The 18916-nt window shown below is 38.7% G+C and overlaps 1 protein-coding gene across 2 annotated transcripts; it reads left to right on the top strand.

Moving 5' to 3' along the window:
• Window positions 1–535: 535 nt before the first annotated feature.
• hnf4a (hepatocyte nuclear factor 4, alpha) lies at window positions 536–18834 on the top strand. 2 transcript variants are annotated; one of them, XM_076878368.1, is made up of 10 exons: window positions 536–683; window positions 14259–14433; window positions 14785–14879; window positions 15373–15479; window positions 15571–15726; window positions 16267–16354; window positions 16457–16609; window positions 16754–16990; window positions 17147–17269; window positions 17728–18834. In XM_076878368.1, exons 1-10 carry the CDS (start codon window positions 638–640, stop codon window positions 17868–17870), a joined length of 1323 nt encoding a protein of 440 aa, XP_076734483.1. In that variant the 5' UTR covers window positions 536–637; the 3' UTR covers window positions 17871–18834. The 2 variants fall into 2 exon arrangements, with proteins under 2 accessions (XP_076734483.1, XP_004560336.1); XM_004560279.5 differs by lacking the exon at window positions 536–683 and adding an exon at window positions 12837–13167.
• Window positions 18835–18916: the final 82 nt, after the last annotated feature.

The raw sequence follows: 18916 nt of genomic DNA, 5'->3' as shown, positions 1-18916 counted from the left end.
AATGAAAAGTCCTTTTTAGCAAGGCTTATCTAATGTCCACTTTTGCCACCATGAAATATTTGTTTTCTTTTCCATTCCTTTTATCACTTTGATAAATCAGTTACCTCATTTTATAACTTTGTGTTGATCTTTCCCTTTAGCTAGCTTGTAAGGGTTTTTCCTTATGCTGGGACATGACCCTTTGTATGGTGAAATAATATAAATAGCAGAAGCTTGCATTATGTTAAAGTTACATTAGTGGGTGAAGGAACCACTCAGCTAATGAAATGAAACTTAATCTGTGCTGACATCAAATGTGACATTTAACAAATCTCAGTGTGCCTCTTGGGTATTTAACAGAGGCAGAAAGCCCAATTAGCAACCTGTTTGGAGAGCAGGTATTACACACTGTTCTCTTGACACTAATAATCCGAGTGTTCAAGTCTCCAATCAAATCTCATTGTGACAGGCATTAGGGGATTATCCCCATGTGCCTTGGGCCCTTACAGTCGGCCTGGTGGCCCCAGCAAACAACACTATCCAGTAGCTGCTTTTCCTCCCAGCCTGCCTCAGCCTGGCCGGGCCTGGGAGAGGCGACGAGGCTCATGGGCCTTCACACAGCTGGTCGGCGCACTGTCAGAGCTCAGCTTTCCCAGGGATGTATGGCCAGGATGGAATCCTCCACTTTACCAACCCGGGTAAAGGTAAAAGACACATAAACTTAGTTGTAGTTTTTTTTTTTTCTTGCTGTGTGTGTGTTAAAATCTTTGAGGTAAAGCCCCTGGAAGATTGAAGACAGTACTGTGAAAATGAACACAATATTCTGTTGTATATTCTGTTGTTGCTCGAGGCTTTCAAAAGAAACATGTTGCAAAGCTGCTTTGACAAAAAAAGGGTATTTTAATTCCTACCAGAGCTGCTTCTTTGAACATGTGTTACAATAAGTTGACTCTATCATGAATATTTTGGACGTTTCAGAGCTTCAACAGTTTGTGCATTAAACAACTACTGTAGTAAGAACCTGGTTAACAGAGAAGTGGATTGAGTGTTGATTTGCTGAATGTCCACAAGATGGCAGTGATAAGCAATGATTTCATATTACCTGACACTGATGAAAGCAACAGCACTGACACAAACACTGGACTATAAGTAGAGGGCCTAGTGATGGAAAGAAGCAAACCATGCTTAACCACCAACTGGACTTCCTTCCAGTTTAACCTCAATTGAGAATTTTTCATTTAATTCTACATATGACTTCTTCTCTTCTCAATTTCAGATGGGAATACTGTACTTTCCACTTGACTGCATTTCACATAGTTTAGCAGATTCATTTAGCAAAATACCCGATGAGGTTACATTGTTTCCATATTTTATGCTGCTTTCCCTCTACTCCACTACACTTTCTACGACACTACATTTATTTGCTAGTTGCGGTTACAGTTTACTTACTCAGATTATCAAAAAGAAAACATGTAATGTATTATTATAGAATAAACTATGCTGATACTTATTCCTGTGCACTTCATACAGTACTTTCACTTATAACAAGGTGAGTGCACTGTGCTATATTGTGACGCCTTGTTAAAAAGTAATTCTCCAGTGTACCATTCTAACAAACTGTTACCAAGTAATCCTCTACTGCACCATAGTAGCAATTTGTTACAAAGTATTTCTCCACCGTAGAGTGGCTACTTTTACTGAAATTAAAAAGCGGAGAATTTTCTCAAACATAACGAGAGTGGAGTATTGTTTCACTTGGTGAGGGTACTGTTACTCCAAACTTTCAGTACTTTGCTCACCACCCCTGACAGACCTGTTAAGGTGCTGCATAAAATGAGAACATCAGGTCACCTCAGTGACAGGCAGAAGGACTAAAATGAGAACATGAGTGAGAAAAATGAGCTCACTGAGTTAATTCACTTAACAATAAAAAAAATATTTGATGTTACAGATGCTGTGATGATAACGTCTTGCTAAATAAAGACAACACTCTGTGTGTATTGTGTTCATTACAATTCAAGTTAAGATGCTGGACAAAAAGCACTCTTGACTTAACGTTGACAGGGCAGCGTTGAATACTTCACGTCTTGTTATTCGAGCTGTCTAGGTTAAATGTCTATTGATTTGCTGCTCACTGAAGGACCTATAGAGAATTAGAGAGATAAAGGTGCTCCGAGCAGAGCTGCTGACAGAGTGGATTGGAAAAGCAGTCAAAATGAATCTTCAGCAAAACAGGGTTAATTATTACAGACCCTTATCACATGCTGTGATTGATTTACGTAGTGCATAGGTCTTCATGTTTATTGATGTAATTGTTTACTTATTTAGTGCACAGGGGCTACTTGAGGTTTTCAGTCTGACTGAAGTATAAACATGTTTTTGTGAATTTGTTTTTCTGTAAAGTGTGTCGCTTTCAGTTTTATATTTATGAAAGACGTACCGAAAGGTTGAATGGCCTAATAAATCTTTGAGATAAAGAAATACTGGTGGCCCAAGTTAATATCTGTAAAGAAATACACCTTAGTAAAGTGCCTTTAAACAGAAATACAGTGTGGTCTGCTAAGTGGGTAGAAGTCACAAAGAGAAACTGGAAAAGGGTGTTGTAATATAATTTTCCATCAGCCTATCTAATTTATTAGCTAAATCTTTAACCTCTTATAATATCATGACACAACTAATAGACGCTCTTGGTTTATCATTACATGAGAGCAAACAGTAATCATGAGGGCGATTTGACAACTTGCCTGCTCTTTCACTGAAAAGATTTTATTTCAGCCGCGGTGAAAATCATCTTCAGAAAGCTAATTTAAAAGTAAACTGAGAGTGGTTGTAAACATTAAATGATAAAACTTTGAAATCGTTTTAATTAACATGAAGACGGCTCTTTGAGGATTTCTTTGGCAATCCGATTTGTCATTTTAGCACAAAACTTTAAAAACTGTGTAAATAAAGGTGACAAACTGGCTTTTAATGAGTAAGGCTTCGTGGGCCTCTGAGATTGCATTATCTTCTCTGTGTAAGTAGAATGCTAATATTTGACAGGAAAAATAAGATATTTATATGAGCTTTGTCAAAGTAATTTCCACTACAGAGGCGGGAGTAACGCATAACACAATTTTACTGAATAAACATGCTCACATAAAACCATCAGAAAATGATGCAAGACAGTAATTCAATCTTCTTAAATGATAAATCTGCATTATTATAGGAACAGAATATTCCACTAGCCCAGAAAATATGATATTCCCCCACTCAACCACACGGGCTTGCATAAGCTGTGTTATTTGCAGATAGCTATCTGTTGACAAGGTCTTTGCCATGACACTCTACTCACCTATCTCCTCCATCTACTGCAGCAGGCTTTTTCTGCCGGCCTTAAATCTGCTGCAGCCAGCACATTGTTTCCTTCTGTTTTCCTCTTATCAACATCAACACATTCCTGGTTATGCCTTGCTTTTCCACTAAGGTGAAGCTCTCTTTGAAAGAAGCAAAATAAGTCCCCGGAGAGTTTATATTCCACATCTTATTAACTCTTCCAGGCCACCACGTTCGTCTTTTTTCCTCCCAGCTGCTGGTTTCTGCATTTTGATTTTATTATGCTGCTTCCCTGCCGCCTGCCTTTGAGATCGGACTTGGGGAAATGAAATGTAGTCATTGAGGAGAAGGTACAAATAGGCAGTGGTTACAAATGGAGTTTGGTCAGTGGTCGGAGATTCCTATTCAGAAGATAGACAGGACTTTGTTCACAAACTGGAGTTTGAAATTTCAAAGGGGAGAATCACACATGTATTACATCAGGTCTCAGCGATCCTTTGACTTTTAGCCTCGGGGCAAGAGTTTGGGTGACTGATTATAAGACAGCTCAGTCTAGCCCATCACATTTTAACATGGCAGCCTCCCACTTCATTTAAAAGTCAAATGGCCATTGCCAGCTGAGCTGCAGCTTTTATCAAAATTCAGTTTTGGCTTAAGACTCTATTTATATTCTGTTCACTACATTAAAAAAAGAAAAAATTCCTTACTTATTTCACTTTATTTCATTATATTTTGTTATAAATAGCACTCAAACAATCCCTGCATTTGACTACTTTAAAAAACAAAGCAAGACAATCATCCTTTAACGGCATTTAATACAACCAGAGAAAAAGCTGCTACAAGACAAATAAATTTAAAAAAATCATTAATTGTATGCATATTCTGCCCCCATGGAGCTGAATCACACACTATTGACTTGCTGATAAGCTTAAGCTGTCACATGTAAATGTGATTACTGTTGATGAATGACTGTTTTGAGTGGTTTTGTTAACTGCTGCATCACAATTGCCAAGTAAATCTGGTCCCCGCACATCAACACAACTCCAGTACTAAAGTACCAATAGAAACAAATGACAACAGTGGTGTGTTATTGTAACTGTCATTGTAGCCATGTCTGGTCAGGATTTAATACACATGACAGCTACATACTGAACCCAACTAGTAATGTTTAACTTTTTTATGGTTTTAAAATTTCCTATATTTAAAGAGGCAATAACATGGTAATAAAAACCTAATCAAAAATCACATGTATAATCCGAGTTATAGGCTTGTTGTCTTGGGAACCTGGTTGTGTAACAGCCTTAAGAATGAGATTTGTTGCCACGATTAAAAAAAAGTCTTCAAATATGTTAGCATCTCTACATAGAAAGGTACAATGTTAGCATGCTAACTCAATCACTGACTGCTTCATGAGGTGTTTGGCAGTTCTATTGCTTGCCATTTCATGTGAACATTATTGGAAAATGGAGTTCAGCAATTTGGAAAATAACTAGTAAAGTTATCATGTTATCACTGACTACACATCTTGCATTCTTGATTATATTTTAAATAGAAGTCATTGATTGTATTTTTGGGGGGTTCGAAGATTTTTTTTGAGTATTACAGCACCACAAGCATTATGACCTGACCCTGGGCTTTAAAGTTCTGGCACTTACCTGATAGTAGTTGTTTTGTATGCAGTACACATGCACACAAGTTTCCATTGCGGCTTATCTATGCTCTAACATTGAGAAAAGAAAAAGAAAGTGAAAATTAAGCATACAATAAGTATTCAATGGCTTGCACAACCACCTTTAGCAGCAATAACTTAAAGTAATAATTTTCTGTATAACTATAATATTTATAACTGCAGAAGTGTAGAAGAATTGTGGCTCACCCTTTTTATAATGTTGCTTCATTGCTCTGTGCAGGAACTGGTTCACACTGCTCTCCTAAAGTCCTACCATAACATTTCAGTTAGGGTAAAGTCAGGATGGCAATACCTTGATTTCTTCTGTTTACAACAGGTGTACCTGCAATTACTGTCTCTATGCACAGGAGACCTCTAATTTGAATACTTTGGTATGCACAAGAATTCGTAGTAGGCTCAGTGTCTGCAAGGTGCCCAAATTCTGTGGCTCCAAATCAAATCATTACTACTACACCACTGTGTTTGACAGCTAGTATGAAATGTTTGTGATGATATGATGTGTTTTCACCAAATGTGTGTTCAGATGCAGCGTTGCATTTTTCCTGCACAAGTACGGCTTAGGAACAAGCCACACTTGTTCAACATTTCCCTAACTGTACTGTCATGAACTGAGGCCTGCAGAGTCTGCGATGCTCTTGGTTTTTTGTAATTTCTCAGAACACTACACAATCTGACCTTGGTGGTTTTGCTCCTATTTATAAAGGATCATATGAGTGCTCTGGAGAGGAAATGTAGCCAGTTTTAGTACAACAGTTGCTGTCCGAGTTAAGTGACCTAGATTATTTGCAATAATCCTACAGGTCAGGTCAGTGCAATATTTTACTGTAAACAGCCAACAGTATGTATTTTGAATGCTCAGTGTAATAAAACAGCAATAAAACACACAATAACACATCTTCTTTTAACACGTGTGTTTTTATCACTTAAAAACATACAACAAAGTCAGAAGAATGTTCCCAAACTACGGAAACATGACCATCTGAGAAGCATGTGAATGCACAGTTTCTTTACTGCATCACCATGCTAACTATAACAAAATATACAAACCAAAAAAAAAGAAAAGAAAAAACACTGAAAAATAATACAAGTGAAAAACGTCAAATAGTTACCTAAAAGATGTGTATTTATTCAAGTTCATGGAAACAATGAATTGTCATGCTGTATGACTTCATACTTCACTACATTAGCCTATAAATTGAGCCCCTTTTCCCACGTACACATATATCTTGGTAAATATAGGTTTTCTATGTATATTGCCATTTTGAACCAGAAATGTAAGCTTTTGAAAAACTTTGTCCAGGTTTAAGATTTTCAGAAACTCATCATTGCATCTTCATTTCCTTGTTTACAGTCAGGCTGTTTACCATCGAATCATTTATTTTTGCAAACATTTCTATACAGTTAGGGTTATACCGCCACCTGTTGCTGTGTTTGACATTGTTTTTGTGTTTTCATTTAGATGGACAAAGAAAAAAAGAAAGTGAAATTTATTATTATTTTCTAAATTAATAAAAAAAAATAACTAAACATTATTTTCAGGGACACGAAAACAAGAACAGGAAATTTGTGTCCAGGAACACTGACACACTGAGCTGTTTTATCACAGCTATATAACATTTTCTTACCACCAGTATTAATGAATAATGAATGATTTACTTCTTAGCATTAGACTGAATGACTGTATGAGCAATATGAAATAAAATTAGTAACACATTAGCATAGCTACTGGAGCTGTTTTAACTACACGCGTTAGCTGCTTCTCCTTATATTGCCGTCTTTATGCTACACTAAACAAGCTAAACTGACATTTACAGTCATATTAAACTATACCTTTAGAAAAATGTTGCCTAAGATGAGTTGTAGTCTTTAATTAATTAATTTAAATATAGTGGCTACATTAGAATTTGGCATCAGCAAGAATGTGAGCTGCCCAGAGAGCCTGCACGTGTCAGTCCAGTTTGAGGAAATGTACAGTATGTTAATCCCCCCCCCCCCCCCCCCCCCCCCCCCCACACACACACACACACAAATCACAGATAAGTCACGGAAGAATTTCAGCCTGCCCTTTCTAACATATCAAAACAGTTTGTGGGTTTATGATTAAGAAAGCTATAACCATGCAGATTATATTTTATAGTCCCATATATGACTGTTCCTTGAGGAGTTCACAGAAATTTAAGATAGCAGCAATGATACAAGTACTTTAATGATAGGGGGAGATAAGATTTGCTGCAGTGACTCATTCAAAGCTCCACACTGATTCTCCAATCATCAGTTCTTCCCTCTCCCCCCGCTCGCTGACTGCTTTGAAATAATCAGCACACTTCTTGAGCAAATATGGGCATTGCAGAAGAGCAGCATGGATCGAACATGAAGCAGTGTTGTAATGGATGACCTCTGCACACACAAGTGAAACAACATGCTCCAGTCTGATACAGAACAATCACCTGTGCACACTGTAGGAGTGTGCACAAAGCTGCTAATCATTTTTTGATAATTGGTCTACGTTAATTGCATTGTTTATAGTGTCTAATTACCATGAAAGCTTAACTGTAAATGAATCTGTGACCTTTCCTGACATTCAGAAAAACAGTAGTTTAATCAGAACTTGATTGCTTCCATTTTCCTTTCTGATTGGCTCTTAGTAAGAGGGGTTTTTATCAATCATTAAGCAAATCATCTCTCAGTCACACACAGAAGCCTACAGGCATGGATGTTTGCCTGCATGAAGAAAAATAATTTTATGAGCCCACCGTATAATTTGAGTACATGACTAACAACTTCACCTACATGGGGTTTAGTGCTTTTGAGGTCCGTCTGAACCTGAGATCGTTGACCTATTGCTATGTACTAGGTACTTTTTCTGCAAATACAAGGCTCTTGTTTGCTGTGTGACATGCAGGATGAGCCTGCTTTCTGCTTTGCGCAAACACAAAAGTTATTTATGTAAACAATCAGATTCTGGGCATGAAAATCATTCACTGAGTGCACGTGTGCCTAATGACCAATGCTGCATTATTTTCAGTTTAAAAGTGGCACATTTACCTTCACATGTAATTTAAAGTGTAGCTACATTCAATGAAAACTGTTAAATTATACAGTAAATATTTTTGTATATAAGGCTTAAATACAATACTCATGAACAGTTTTTAAATTACCATCAACTTCTACTCATCTGGTCTTTACACTGTACAGGGAAACCATGAGATTTACTACACTTAGTGTTTAATGTATTTGCCCCCTTCTTGATTTCTTAGGTTTTGTATATATGTCACGCTCAAATGTTTCAGATCGTTAAACTAATGTTAATCTTAGATCAAAAATAGCCTGACTAAATACAAAATGCAGTTTTAAGATGATGATTTCCTTTATTAAGATCCATGCAATGGAATTGTGTTTGGTTAACTTTTTGTTTGTTTTTGTTTGAAATGCTCTGGTGTTTCTTCGTGAAGCACTTTGTTTGTCTCGAAAGGTGCTATATAAATAAAGTAGGATATAAAGTGAAGCTGCCAGAGTAATGACAGTGCACAGCTGCAGAGGAGAGTTAAATAAATGTTACTTACTTACTACTTACAGTGGGGCAAAAAAGTATTTAGTCAGCCACCGATTGTGCAAGTTCCCCCACCTAAAATGATGACAGAGGTCAGTAATTTGCACCAGAGGTACACTTCAACTGTGAGAGACAGAATGTGAAAAAAAAATCCATGAATCCACATGGTAGGATTTGTAAAGAATTTATTCGTAAATTAGGGTGGAAAATAAGTATTTGGTCACCTCAAACAAGGAAAATCTCTGGCTCTCACAGACCTGTAACGTCTTCTGTAAGAAGCTTTTCTGTCCCCCACTCGTTACCTGTATGAATGGCACCTGTTTGAACTCATCATCTGTATAAAAGACACCTGTCCACAGCCTCAAACAGTCAGACTCCAAACTCCGCCATGGCCAAGACCAAAGAGCTTTCGAAGGACACCAGGAAAAGTATTGTAGACCTGCACCAGACTGGGAAGAGTGAATCTACAATAGGCAAGCAGCTTGGTGTGAAAAAATCAACTGTGGGAGCAATCATCAGAAAATGGAAGACATACAAGACCACTGATAATCTCCCTGGATCTGGGGCTCCACGCAAGATCTCATCCCGTGGGGTCAAAATGATCATGAGAACGGTGAGCAAAGATCCCAGAACCACACGGGGGGACCTGGTGAATGACCTGCAGAGAGCTGGGACCAAAGTAACAAAGGTCACCATCAGTAACACACTACAACGGCAGGGAATCAAATCCCGCAGTGCCAGACGTGTTCCGCTGCTGAAGCCAGTGCATGTCCAGGCCCGTCTGAAGTTTGCCAGAGAGCACATGGATGATACAGCAGAGGATTGGGAGAATGTCATGTGGTCAGATGAAACCAAAGTAGAACTTTTTGGTATAAACTCGTCGTGTTTGGAGGAAGAAGAATACTGAGTTGCATCCCAAGAACACCATACCTACTGTGAAGCATGGGGGTGGAAACATCATGCTATGGGGCTGTTTTTCTGCCAAGGGGACAGGACGACTGATCCGTGTTAAGGACAGAATGAATGGGGCCATGTATCGTGAGATTTTGAGCCAAAACCTCCTTCCATCAGTGAGAACTTTGAAGATGAAATGAGGCTGGGTCTTCCAACATGACAATGATCCAAAACACACCGCCCGGGCAACAAAGGAGTGGCTCCGTAAGAAGCATTTGAAAGTCCTGGAGTGGCCTAGCCAGTCTCCAGACCTCAACCCCATAGAAAATCTGTGGCGGGAGTTGAAAGTCCGTGTTGCTCGGCGACAGCCCCAAAACATCACTGCTCTCGAGAAGATCTGCATGGAGGAATGGGCCAAAATACCAGCTACTGTGTGTGCAAACCTGGTAAAGACCTATAGTAAACGTTTAACCTCTGTTATTGCCAACAAAGGTTATGTTACAAAGTATTGAGTTGTATTTTTGTTATTGACCAAATACTTATTTTCCACGCTGATTTACGAATAAATTCTTTACAAATCCTACCATGTGGATTCATGGATTTTATTTTATTTTATTTTTTTCACATTCTGTCTCTCACAGTTGAAGTGTACCTCTGGTGCAAATTACTGACCTCTGTCATCATTTTAGGTGGGGGAACTTGCACAATCGGTGGCTGACTAAATACTTTTTTGCCCCACTGTATATCCACACATTCCTCCACATCACTGTGGAGGAATTTTGGACCATTCTTTTTTTGCAGAATTGTTGTAATTCAGCCACATTGGAGGGTGAACGGTAGAGTGTTTCAGATCATTGTCCTGCTGCATAACTCAAGCATGCATGACCTTTCAGGTTTTCTGGTAGAAAGCAGAAAGTATGGTTCCGTCAGTTACAACAAGTCGTCCAGGTTCTTAAGCAGCCCCGACCATCACATCGTTGGTATGATGTTCTTTTATGAAAGTGTTAGTTTTACGCCTGATGTAACAGGATTCAAACTTTCCAGATCAGTCCAGATTCTCCCAAAAGTCTTGTGGTTCATCAAGATGTTTTTTGCCAAATGTGAGACGAGCCTTTGTGTTCCTTTTGGTCAGCAGCAGTTTTCTGCTTGAAGCTCTCCCATTGATGCCATTTCTGCCTGGTCTCTTATTGTTGTCTTATTGTTGAATCATGAATCCCGACCCTAACATGGATAAGTGAATCCTGCAGGTTTTTGGGTTCTTTTGTGACCTCCTGGATGAGTCGTTGATGCTTTTCTTGGTAGGCCGGCCACTCCCGGGAAGGTTCATCACTGTTCCAAGTTTTTTCCCTTTGTAGATAAAGGTTCTCACTATGGTTCACTGGAGTCCCAGAGCCTTAGAAATGGCTTCGTAATACTTCTTCTATATTTATGGACCAAAAAAGAGAAATTATCTAGTAAACAGCAGTTCTGATTTAGGATACTTTTTAAAATGTAAAAAAAAGAAAAATTCAATGATTTTCAAATGATTTAACTTATAACTTAAAAAACTGAACAAAATGAATATATCAAATGTTGAAACCTGACAAAAAAACAAAGCTTGCACTAGGCATAATTAATGCTACTTATCATCACCTCTTTTAATAACTGTAAATAGAAAACAACTGAGGAGATTAAATGCTTTACTTTTTTTAATGAACTCCTTAACAGGTTCCTCTGTGTTAGTTTTTGCTTCATAATACATATGTGGACTGCTGACTGGATAGTTTAGCATGGACTCTTTTACTGGGGAGACATGCTGCTGTAATGTGTGCAGACTGTGCTTTGGCATTGTATTGCTGTCATGAATAAGGCCTTTTCCTGTAAGAGACAACTGGATAGGAGCAAAAGTTGGTGGCTTGGATGAAAGATTTTAATCTAGGCATCAAGCTGGCCTCTCTACTCTGTAACTCAGGTTTTGATTGAACTATTTTCCATCCTCGGGGGCAGAGGGGGCCAGATGTTTGATTAACTCTGGTCACTGTTTACCTTTAAAAATCTCAGTTTCAGAATTGCGTATGTTTGTGCATTTCTAAAAGATTCACTCTGTCTGCTCATGCTTTTTTTTTATACCCACTTATGTTACCCACAACTAATAAATCTGTAACCTTGTAAACTGTAAAACAAGCCGGTGTCACTTCACTGCATTTTATTGCATATTTTGTGGCATTAAATGTAAAATTTCTGTAAAGAATGATTAATTGACCCACCATTACTCTTTTTATTTTTCTAAAAGGCTTCTTTAGGCTCCTCTGAGTCATCTAAGCTGTCTCTCAGAGGAGCAGCCGCCTTTACAACAAGCTTGGAGCTTTTGAAAAAGCCTCACGTGAACCTTGCACAAACAATGACGGCTTTTACATAAAGGCATCATTTGTGCTTTTCCCCGCTAATTATGGCAGAATTAACTCAGATTTCCGAGCAATGTAATACACATGGAAGTATGTTTTTAATATAGTGGTTAATTTTATTTGATTGTGGTTATCTTGTGGTGGTAAAAGTATTTTTCCTCTACTTTTTATCTCATTAAAGTACAGTGCAATTATTCAAGGTCAAGGTAATCAAGCTGGCTCTAAAGTTAAACTGCTTTATAAGCAGTTAGGCGATATAATGATTTATCCTCTGTTTAAAATAATAATTAATAACTTCCGTAATATATTGATGTGCAAACTATGTCTGTTGTCATGGAGTGATTCCTGAATAAGCCTCAGTTAATATTAAATATCAAAAACAAAACCAGAGGAATGTTTCGATATTTTTTATTCTATCTGTGCAGAGGAGCATCTGTGAGGATCGGTTGGAAGCTTTGGACCTGGAGTCATACAAGCTTTCTGAATATTTAAGCAACAAAAGGCAGCCTCTGAGTGTTTTAGCTGACCTGCAGAGGGGAGACAAGGGGGGCTGCTGAGCTAAAAGGCAAGAAAAAAGTTGTAATGTTTTTCCACAGTGGAGCAGAAATGTAAAGTAGCATCAAACAGAAGTGCTTTCAAAATTTGTAAAATTTCATAAAAATTGGAATTCGTTACTTTCCGCCTAATTCCAGGTCTTTTTGCAGGCACTTTCGTTTGTACCAATATCCAAGCTTTAATTGGTGTGCATGTGATATGGGCATGCAAGGAAAGTGTCAGCTATAAAATGAAAAGTTCAAAATGGTGTCAAATGATGTAGTAGGAGTGAACTGACATAGCTCAGGTTGAGGAAATGTTTATCCATTACTGACATGCAGCGATGGCAGATATCAAAGCTGTGCTATCTCTTAAAAAAAAAACAACCCTGTGATTCACCAGTGAACACTCTGGTTAACCATCAACCGGACTGACACTCCACCTCTTCTCTGGTTAGTGGTATGAGGGAAGGAAGAGAAGGACACCAGCTCTGCTGTCAGTCACTGTTCACCTCTCTAACACCAGTAGGTCCATATACCACTCAACTGGGCCAAGGAGCTGTCCTGTCACTGGGCGGAGCTAGACCCAGAAAGAAGGAGGGGGGTTTGCTGAGGTGTGTGGGGGTGTGAGAAAGGAAGGTGGAGAAGGAGGGGGGCACTCTACTTTCTTGGACAAGTCTTTCTGTCCCACAGTCAAGTAGTTGAGAATTTGTTGGCCTAAAGAACTAGCAGACATGGACATGGCAGACTACAGCGAAGCTCTGGACCCAGCCTATACCACGCTAGAGTTCGAAAACATGCAAGTGCTCCCCTTGGGTGCAGGTGAGTGTCATATAAGCAGCGCTGCCTTTGAACTTTGAAACTTTTACTGATTTAAAACTTTGGTCGGGAGAGGAGAGCGCGAGTTCTGGCGTGAAGTGATAAAAGGGGTCATTTGTCCATCTGCTCCTGCTCGTAGAGAGATGATCCTGTTCAGTGGTCTTCTTTTATCACCTTGGGTGTGATAAAACATTAAGAGATTTTGTTTTACGAGACTGATGTATTCTCAGTGCACTTGGGTCATTTGGCCCAACCAATTTTAACCTGTTCCAGCTTGTACAGGGATGTGGTGTCAGACTGATTACAGGGGATTGATCTTCATTCAGTGATGAAGCAGTAGCTTTAGTATCATGATCACCCTTCTCTTGTTACAAACGGTCTGTTCCCACAGAGTCTAAACTGAGGAGAATGGATGTCGTTTTTGGATATGCGCTTACAGTGACACCAACCTATTTGTATATGCAGTCTCCCATGACATCTGGCTCTGATCCTGATTCTAAAATTTCCAAAGAAGTAAAAAAAAGAAAGCCTAATGGGGACCTATCCAAGCACAAAACTTTTTTTTTAAATAATTTACACAATTATATTCTGTCATTGAACAAATATGTAAAAGTGACTCTCCAAGAACCAGCCTACCACTTTTATATATTGTACATTTCTTTAGCATGTGTCATGGCAAACTCTATGATAATCAGCTTTGTTCTGGTGACTGTGAGAGTGGCTTACACAAAAACTGTCTCCATCGATTGCCTTTCATAGGTAATCAAACCTACATCAATTGAGCTCTGTTGACGCTATCTGAGCTACTCAGGCTGCTAACAGATCCCTGCAGTTCTCTGGAGGGCTGCTTTTGATCAGCTGTCAGTGGAGCTGATGAGTGTCTTCACTTCGGTCTTTCACGCCTAGAATTAAACCAACCTGGCAGTTCAAGTTTGCTGTCTGGCATATGATTAGAAATAAAGTCATATTTAAAAAAAATAAAAAGACGCTTCTTCGAGTTTCAGGTCATCTTGTTCCGGTGATTTAAAGCTAATCACCTAAAAGCCTGTTGGCCTGATGAGCCTTTTTTTCCCTTTCTCTCTCTCTCATGTCAGACTCCTCACCAGCTGAAAGCACTAACATGAACGCCGCGAGCCACCTGGCTGCAGGCAGTTTGTGTGCCATATGTGGAGACAGAGCTACAGGTAAACACTATGGTGCCTCCAGCTGTGATGGCTGCAAGGGCTTCTTCAGACGCAGCGTCCGGAAAAACCACATGTATTCATGCAGGTGAGTGAAGCTCTTCAACTAAAAAAATACTGCTACTGTTTGTGTGACAATGAAAAAGCAATGGACATCTAGCCAATGCAATTAATTCTCAGTTATGTGCCACTGTGTAGACAAGCAAAGATTGCAATCTTCTGATTACAGTCTTGTGATTAAATGTTGATGGATGCAATCATTACATATATATGTATATATTCTTCATGCTTAAGCTACTTGAAAAAGAAAGCATCTGGAATTTTTACTTCATCTATTTCAATTTGTATCCAATTGCTTCACTTTGTATTGATTCCTTCATTAAGTTTCCTTTTTAAATCCGTGATAGCACAAACAAACTTAATCCACTCACTTTTACAGGTTTAACAGACAATGCATTGTGGACAAAGACAAGAGAAATCAATGCAGGTATTGCCGACTGAAGAAGTGCTTCAGAGCTGGCATGAAGAAAGAAGGTAGATGACTTTTATCTCTTCACTAAACCAGTCAAAAAAGTCAATCTATGTGAATTTTTTAGTGTTAAAACAATAGAATCTATTGCCTCTCAAAACAAAAGAGAATTTAATCAGCAAATCACTACCAGAGCTTGAGCTGTCTCCACTAAATTGATATGACTTGTCTAAATGTGTTGCAACACCCAGGAGGGGACTACTTTGTTAATGTTCACTCCACGGAGTGCTTAAGTCTCTGACCAGCTTATGCTGAGCAAACATTTCCAAGCAATAACAGCCATATACTGATAAACATGACAACCTTGGAAGACATATTTTTCTTTCAAATCACTCTGTGTTCCGTGTTTGTGCAACAAAGGAAATGAGAAAATTCAACACTTTTCTTGCATTTACAAAAATATAACTGCATGAAAGTTCCACTTTTATCTTTTGCTTTGCAAATGCAACCTACATCTTGCTGCCACATTATAAATCTGTGAATGTTCTTTTTTTTTAGCTGTACAGAACGAACGAGACAGAATCAGTACCAGGAGATCCAGCTATGAAGACAGCAGTTTACCATCCATCAACGCACTCATCCAGGCAGACGTACTGTCAAGACAGGTAAGGTGGCCGTACATCATGTTTGGGGCTCATATCTACTGTAACTGTAACAAGACCTCAAATGACTTCATAAATGCATTTTCCTGTGTAGATCACATCCCCTGCTCCTATACTCAATGGTGACATACGGACTAAAAAGATCGCCACCATCACAGATGTGTGTGAGTCTATGAAACAGCAGCTGTTGGTCTTAGTGGAGTGGGCCAAGTACATCCCAGCCTTCTGTGACCTGCCCTTGGATGACCAGGTGAGACCCATACACAGACAGAGTGCACACAGTGATATAGACACTCTAGTCATTCATCAACCAGTATACTCAAAACCATAACGAGGGTTGAGGGACACGTGGCTGTGGGACTGTCACTGACTATGTTCTTCCTTAATCAAATAACACTGCAGTAAAAAAAAAGAAAAAAGAAAAGAGGAGAAAATAGTTTTCCAGTCTCTAAGGATGACGGGGTTTTTCATCACTCTCTCTTAAAAATTTCAACCAGAATGGTTAATGTGTTTTAATCCTCAGTTGGAACATGATGAGCTGGTTTTAATGTCACACTGCTTCTTGAAAAAAAAACAAACTGCAGAATCATTAACAGTGTGATCACCGAGCCTTAGTAACTGATTTGCTGATGCAGTGAGATGGCCTTCTTTGCCAATTTTAGTTCAACCAGTGAGATTCATGCAAGGGGAGTTTAAAACCCCCCAGACAGAACTTTATAATATAAACACGTATAACATAAAGGAGTTATTATTTCATAGCAAACTGTCTTTTAATTCACTTTCATTGCAGGTGGCATTGCTTCGAGCTCATGCAGGAGAACATCTCCTTCTCGGTGCTGCAAAGAGGTCCATGCTTTACAAAGACATCCTCTTATTAGGTAAAACTGACACACAAGGCAGTGTGATACTGCACTCATATTGCATATAATCATGCTCTTTCCCTATTCCAATGGTGCGTTTTCAATGTGTTTCTCCTGCAGGAAATGACCACATCATTCCCAGAAACTGCCCAGAGTTGGAGGTGGGCAGAGTAGCAGTGAGAATCCTGGATGAGCTGGTGCTTCCTTTCCAAGAGCTTCAGATAGATGACAATGAATATGCCTGCTTAAAAGCCATAGTTTTCTTTGACCCAGGTATTAGTGCTGACAAACATTTCAGATTCTTGAGCTTCTTTCCAAGCCATTAACTTGAGTGAAAACTTGAAAAACTCAGCTAGACCACATTATATACAGATGTTGGTCATCAAAACATTTCTCTTTGCTAACATTTGCCCATAGATGCTAAAGGTCTGAGTGACCCTGGAAAGATCAAGCGGATGCGATACCAGGTCCAGGTGAGCCTGGAGGACTACATCAACGACAGGCAATATGACTCTCGAGGCCGTTTTGGAGAGCTTCTCCTGCTCCTGCCGACACTACAGAGCATCACTTGGCAAATGATTGAACAGATCCAGTTTGTGAAACTCTTCGGCATGGCCAAGATTGACAATCTGCTTCAAGAAATGCTTCTTGGAGGTGAGAAATGGTTGTCAGTACAGATAGGTTTAGCAAAATTTACTATAGCATGAATTCTGAAACAGTAGGCATTGCATTAAGTGGACAGAACTGCATCAAACCACTATTCAGTAATAAATTATGATTAACTGACAATTGTTGGGGTTTTTCTTCCAGGTTCTGCTAATGAAGCACCACATGCACCTCACTCTCTGCATCCTCACCTGGTTCAGGAGCACCTCAGCACCAATGTTATAGTGACCAGCAATATGCCAACGCCAATCCATAATGGTCAAATCTGTAAGCACAAAATACATTAATGCATTGCTACATTTACGATTTGGTGTCTGTAATTAGCTTAAAACTGTCAGGGTTTTTTATTGCTACATATGGTAAAAACTTCAAGTCTAATGAAGGTGATCACAATCATTAATCAGTTGTATTTTAATGAAGAGAGCCCATCAAATTTTCCTCACGCAGCTCCATGTGCAGCCAAGTCAGGTAGCTGGAAGACCAAATAAGCTTGGTAAAATAATCCCCTAAGTTGTTCACAGAAACTAATCTGGCTTATTTTGTAAAAGAAAACTTCTGTTATTCTTTCTGAGCATATTTAATGCTCTGACAAATTTCACAAAAGTGCTTATTCCTTATTGGAATCTTGTGTTACCCCCGCGTCACACTGTAAGATAATAAATATTCACCTGCTTGTGCTGTAGTTTCTCCACATTAGTAACTGCTCTCTCTGTTCTACTTTTCAGCCACTCCTGAAACCCCAATTCCATCTCCACCCGCTGCCTCCAGCTCAGAACATTATAAAATGGTTCAGGGGGTCATAGCCACTGTTCCCAAGCAGCCAACCTCCATCCCTCAACCAACTATTACAAAACAGGAGGCCATTTAACAACCCCTTAAATCTTTATTCCTTCAGTTTTTTTTTCTAATTAAACCAGGGTCTTTACATGTATGTTTATACACAATCAGCATTGAAGCTGTTAACTTGACTGGAACCCTAAAGTAGCTGAATACTGTATATATATCTATAATAAAAATCTGCAGGTGTGGTCTTTACAGATTGATAGCCTGAGTTTTCAGGCATCACTTTGTACATGTATGCAGCTGCAGCTGAGCTTCATGGTTCAGTGAAGGCCAGATAAAACCATAAGCATTGTGATCTTCTAGGCTTACTGCCTTTCTGTAAGACTGACACTTAGAAGTACACTGCTGTATATATTATAGCTCATTATTGGGTAACTTCAATTCCATTGTGTCCTATGCATGTCCTCAGTGTGTGCAGTAAGGCTTATGTTAGAAATGGCAAAGTAATCATGTCAGTATTTCATGAATGTTACAACAGGCCTTACACTGTCATATATTTAGTGTTTAACTTTTTATTTTTTTATTTTATGTTTCTTAACAATAAAATGAACTCAGAAAAAAAGCTAAATATAATTCCTCTAAAGAGTTCAGCTTTTCCTTCGAGTTGCTCTCAAATATTTTGTGGCAAAACTAAAATATATGGGGTTTGTTTTATACACTGGGATATGCATATTTACAGGAGTGAAATTTCAAGTTTTAAAATTTACTCCAGTATAACCAAGTTTGGCAGGCTGTATACACAGAGACTTTTAAAAAGTCACAGGCAGACATGCTAAAGAAGTTTCCCAATAATATGTTGTGCTCGGTTTTAAAAGTATATTGTATGTTGTTTGTTTGTTTTTTTTGTTTGTTTTGTTTTGTTTAGTACTTTGTCATGGTTTAACTGATGGAATAAATTGTGCCTTTTAACCTGTACTGCCTTACAAAACCAGGTAATGTTTTGCCTTACAATGTGAAGTTGAGTTAATAAATCTTACGGTTTATTTTTACATTGCTTTTTCTGCTACGTATTTATACTACGGTCACAAGAGAAGTGGCCACCAATGAATTCACTGCATTTGCATTACACAT

Source organism: Maylandia zebra, linkage group LG20 (assembly GCF_041146795.1).
Source record: "Maylandia zebra isolate NMK-2024a linkage group LG20, Mzebra_GT3a, whole genome shotgun sequence".
NCBI classification, from domain to species: Eukaryota; Metazoa; Chordata; class Actinopteri; order Cichliformes; family Cichlidae; genus Maylandia; species Maylandia zebra.
Note: the sequence above shows the minus strand (reverse complement) of the source record. Positions and strands in the feature narration are given on the sequence as shown.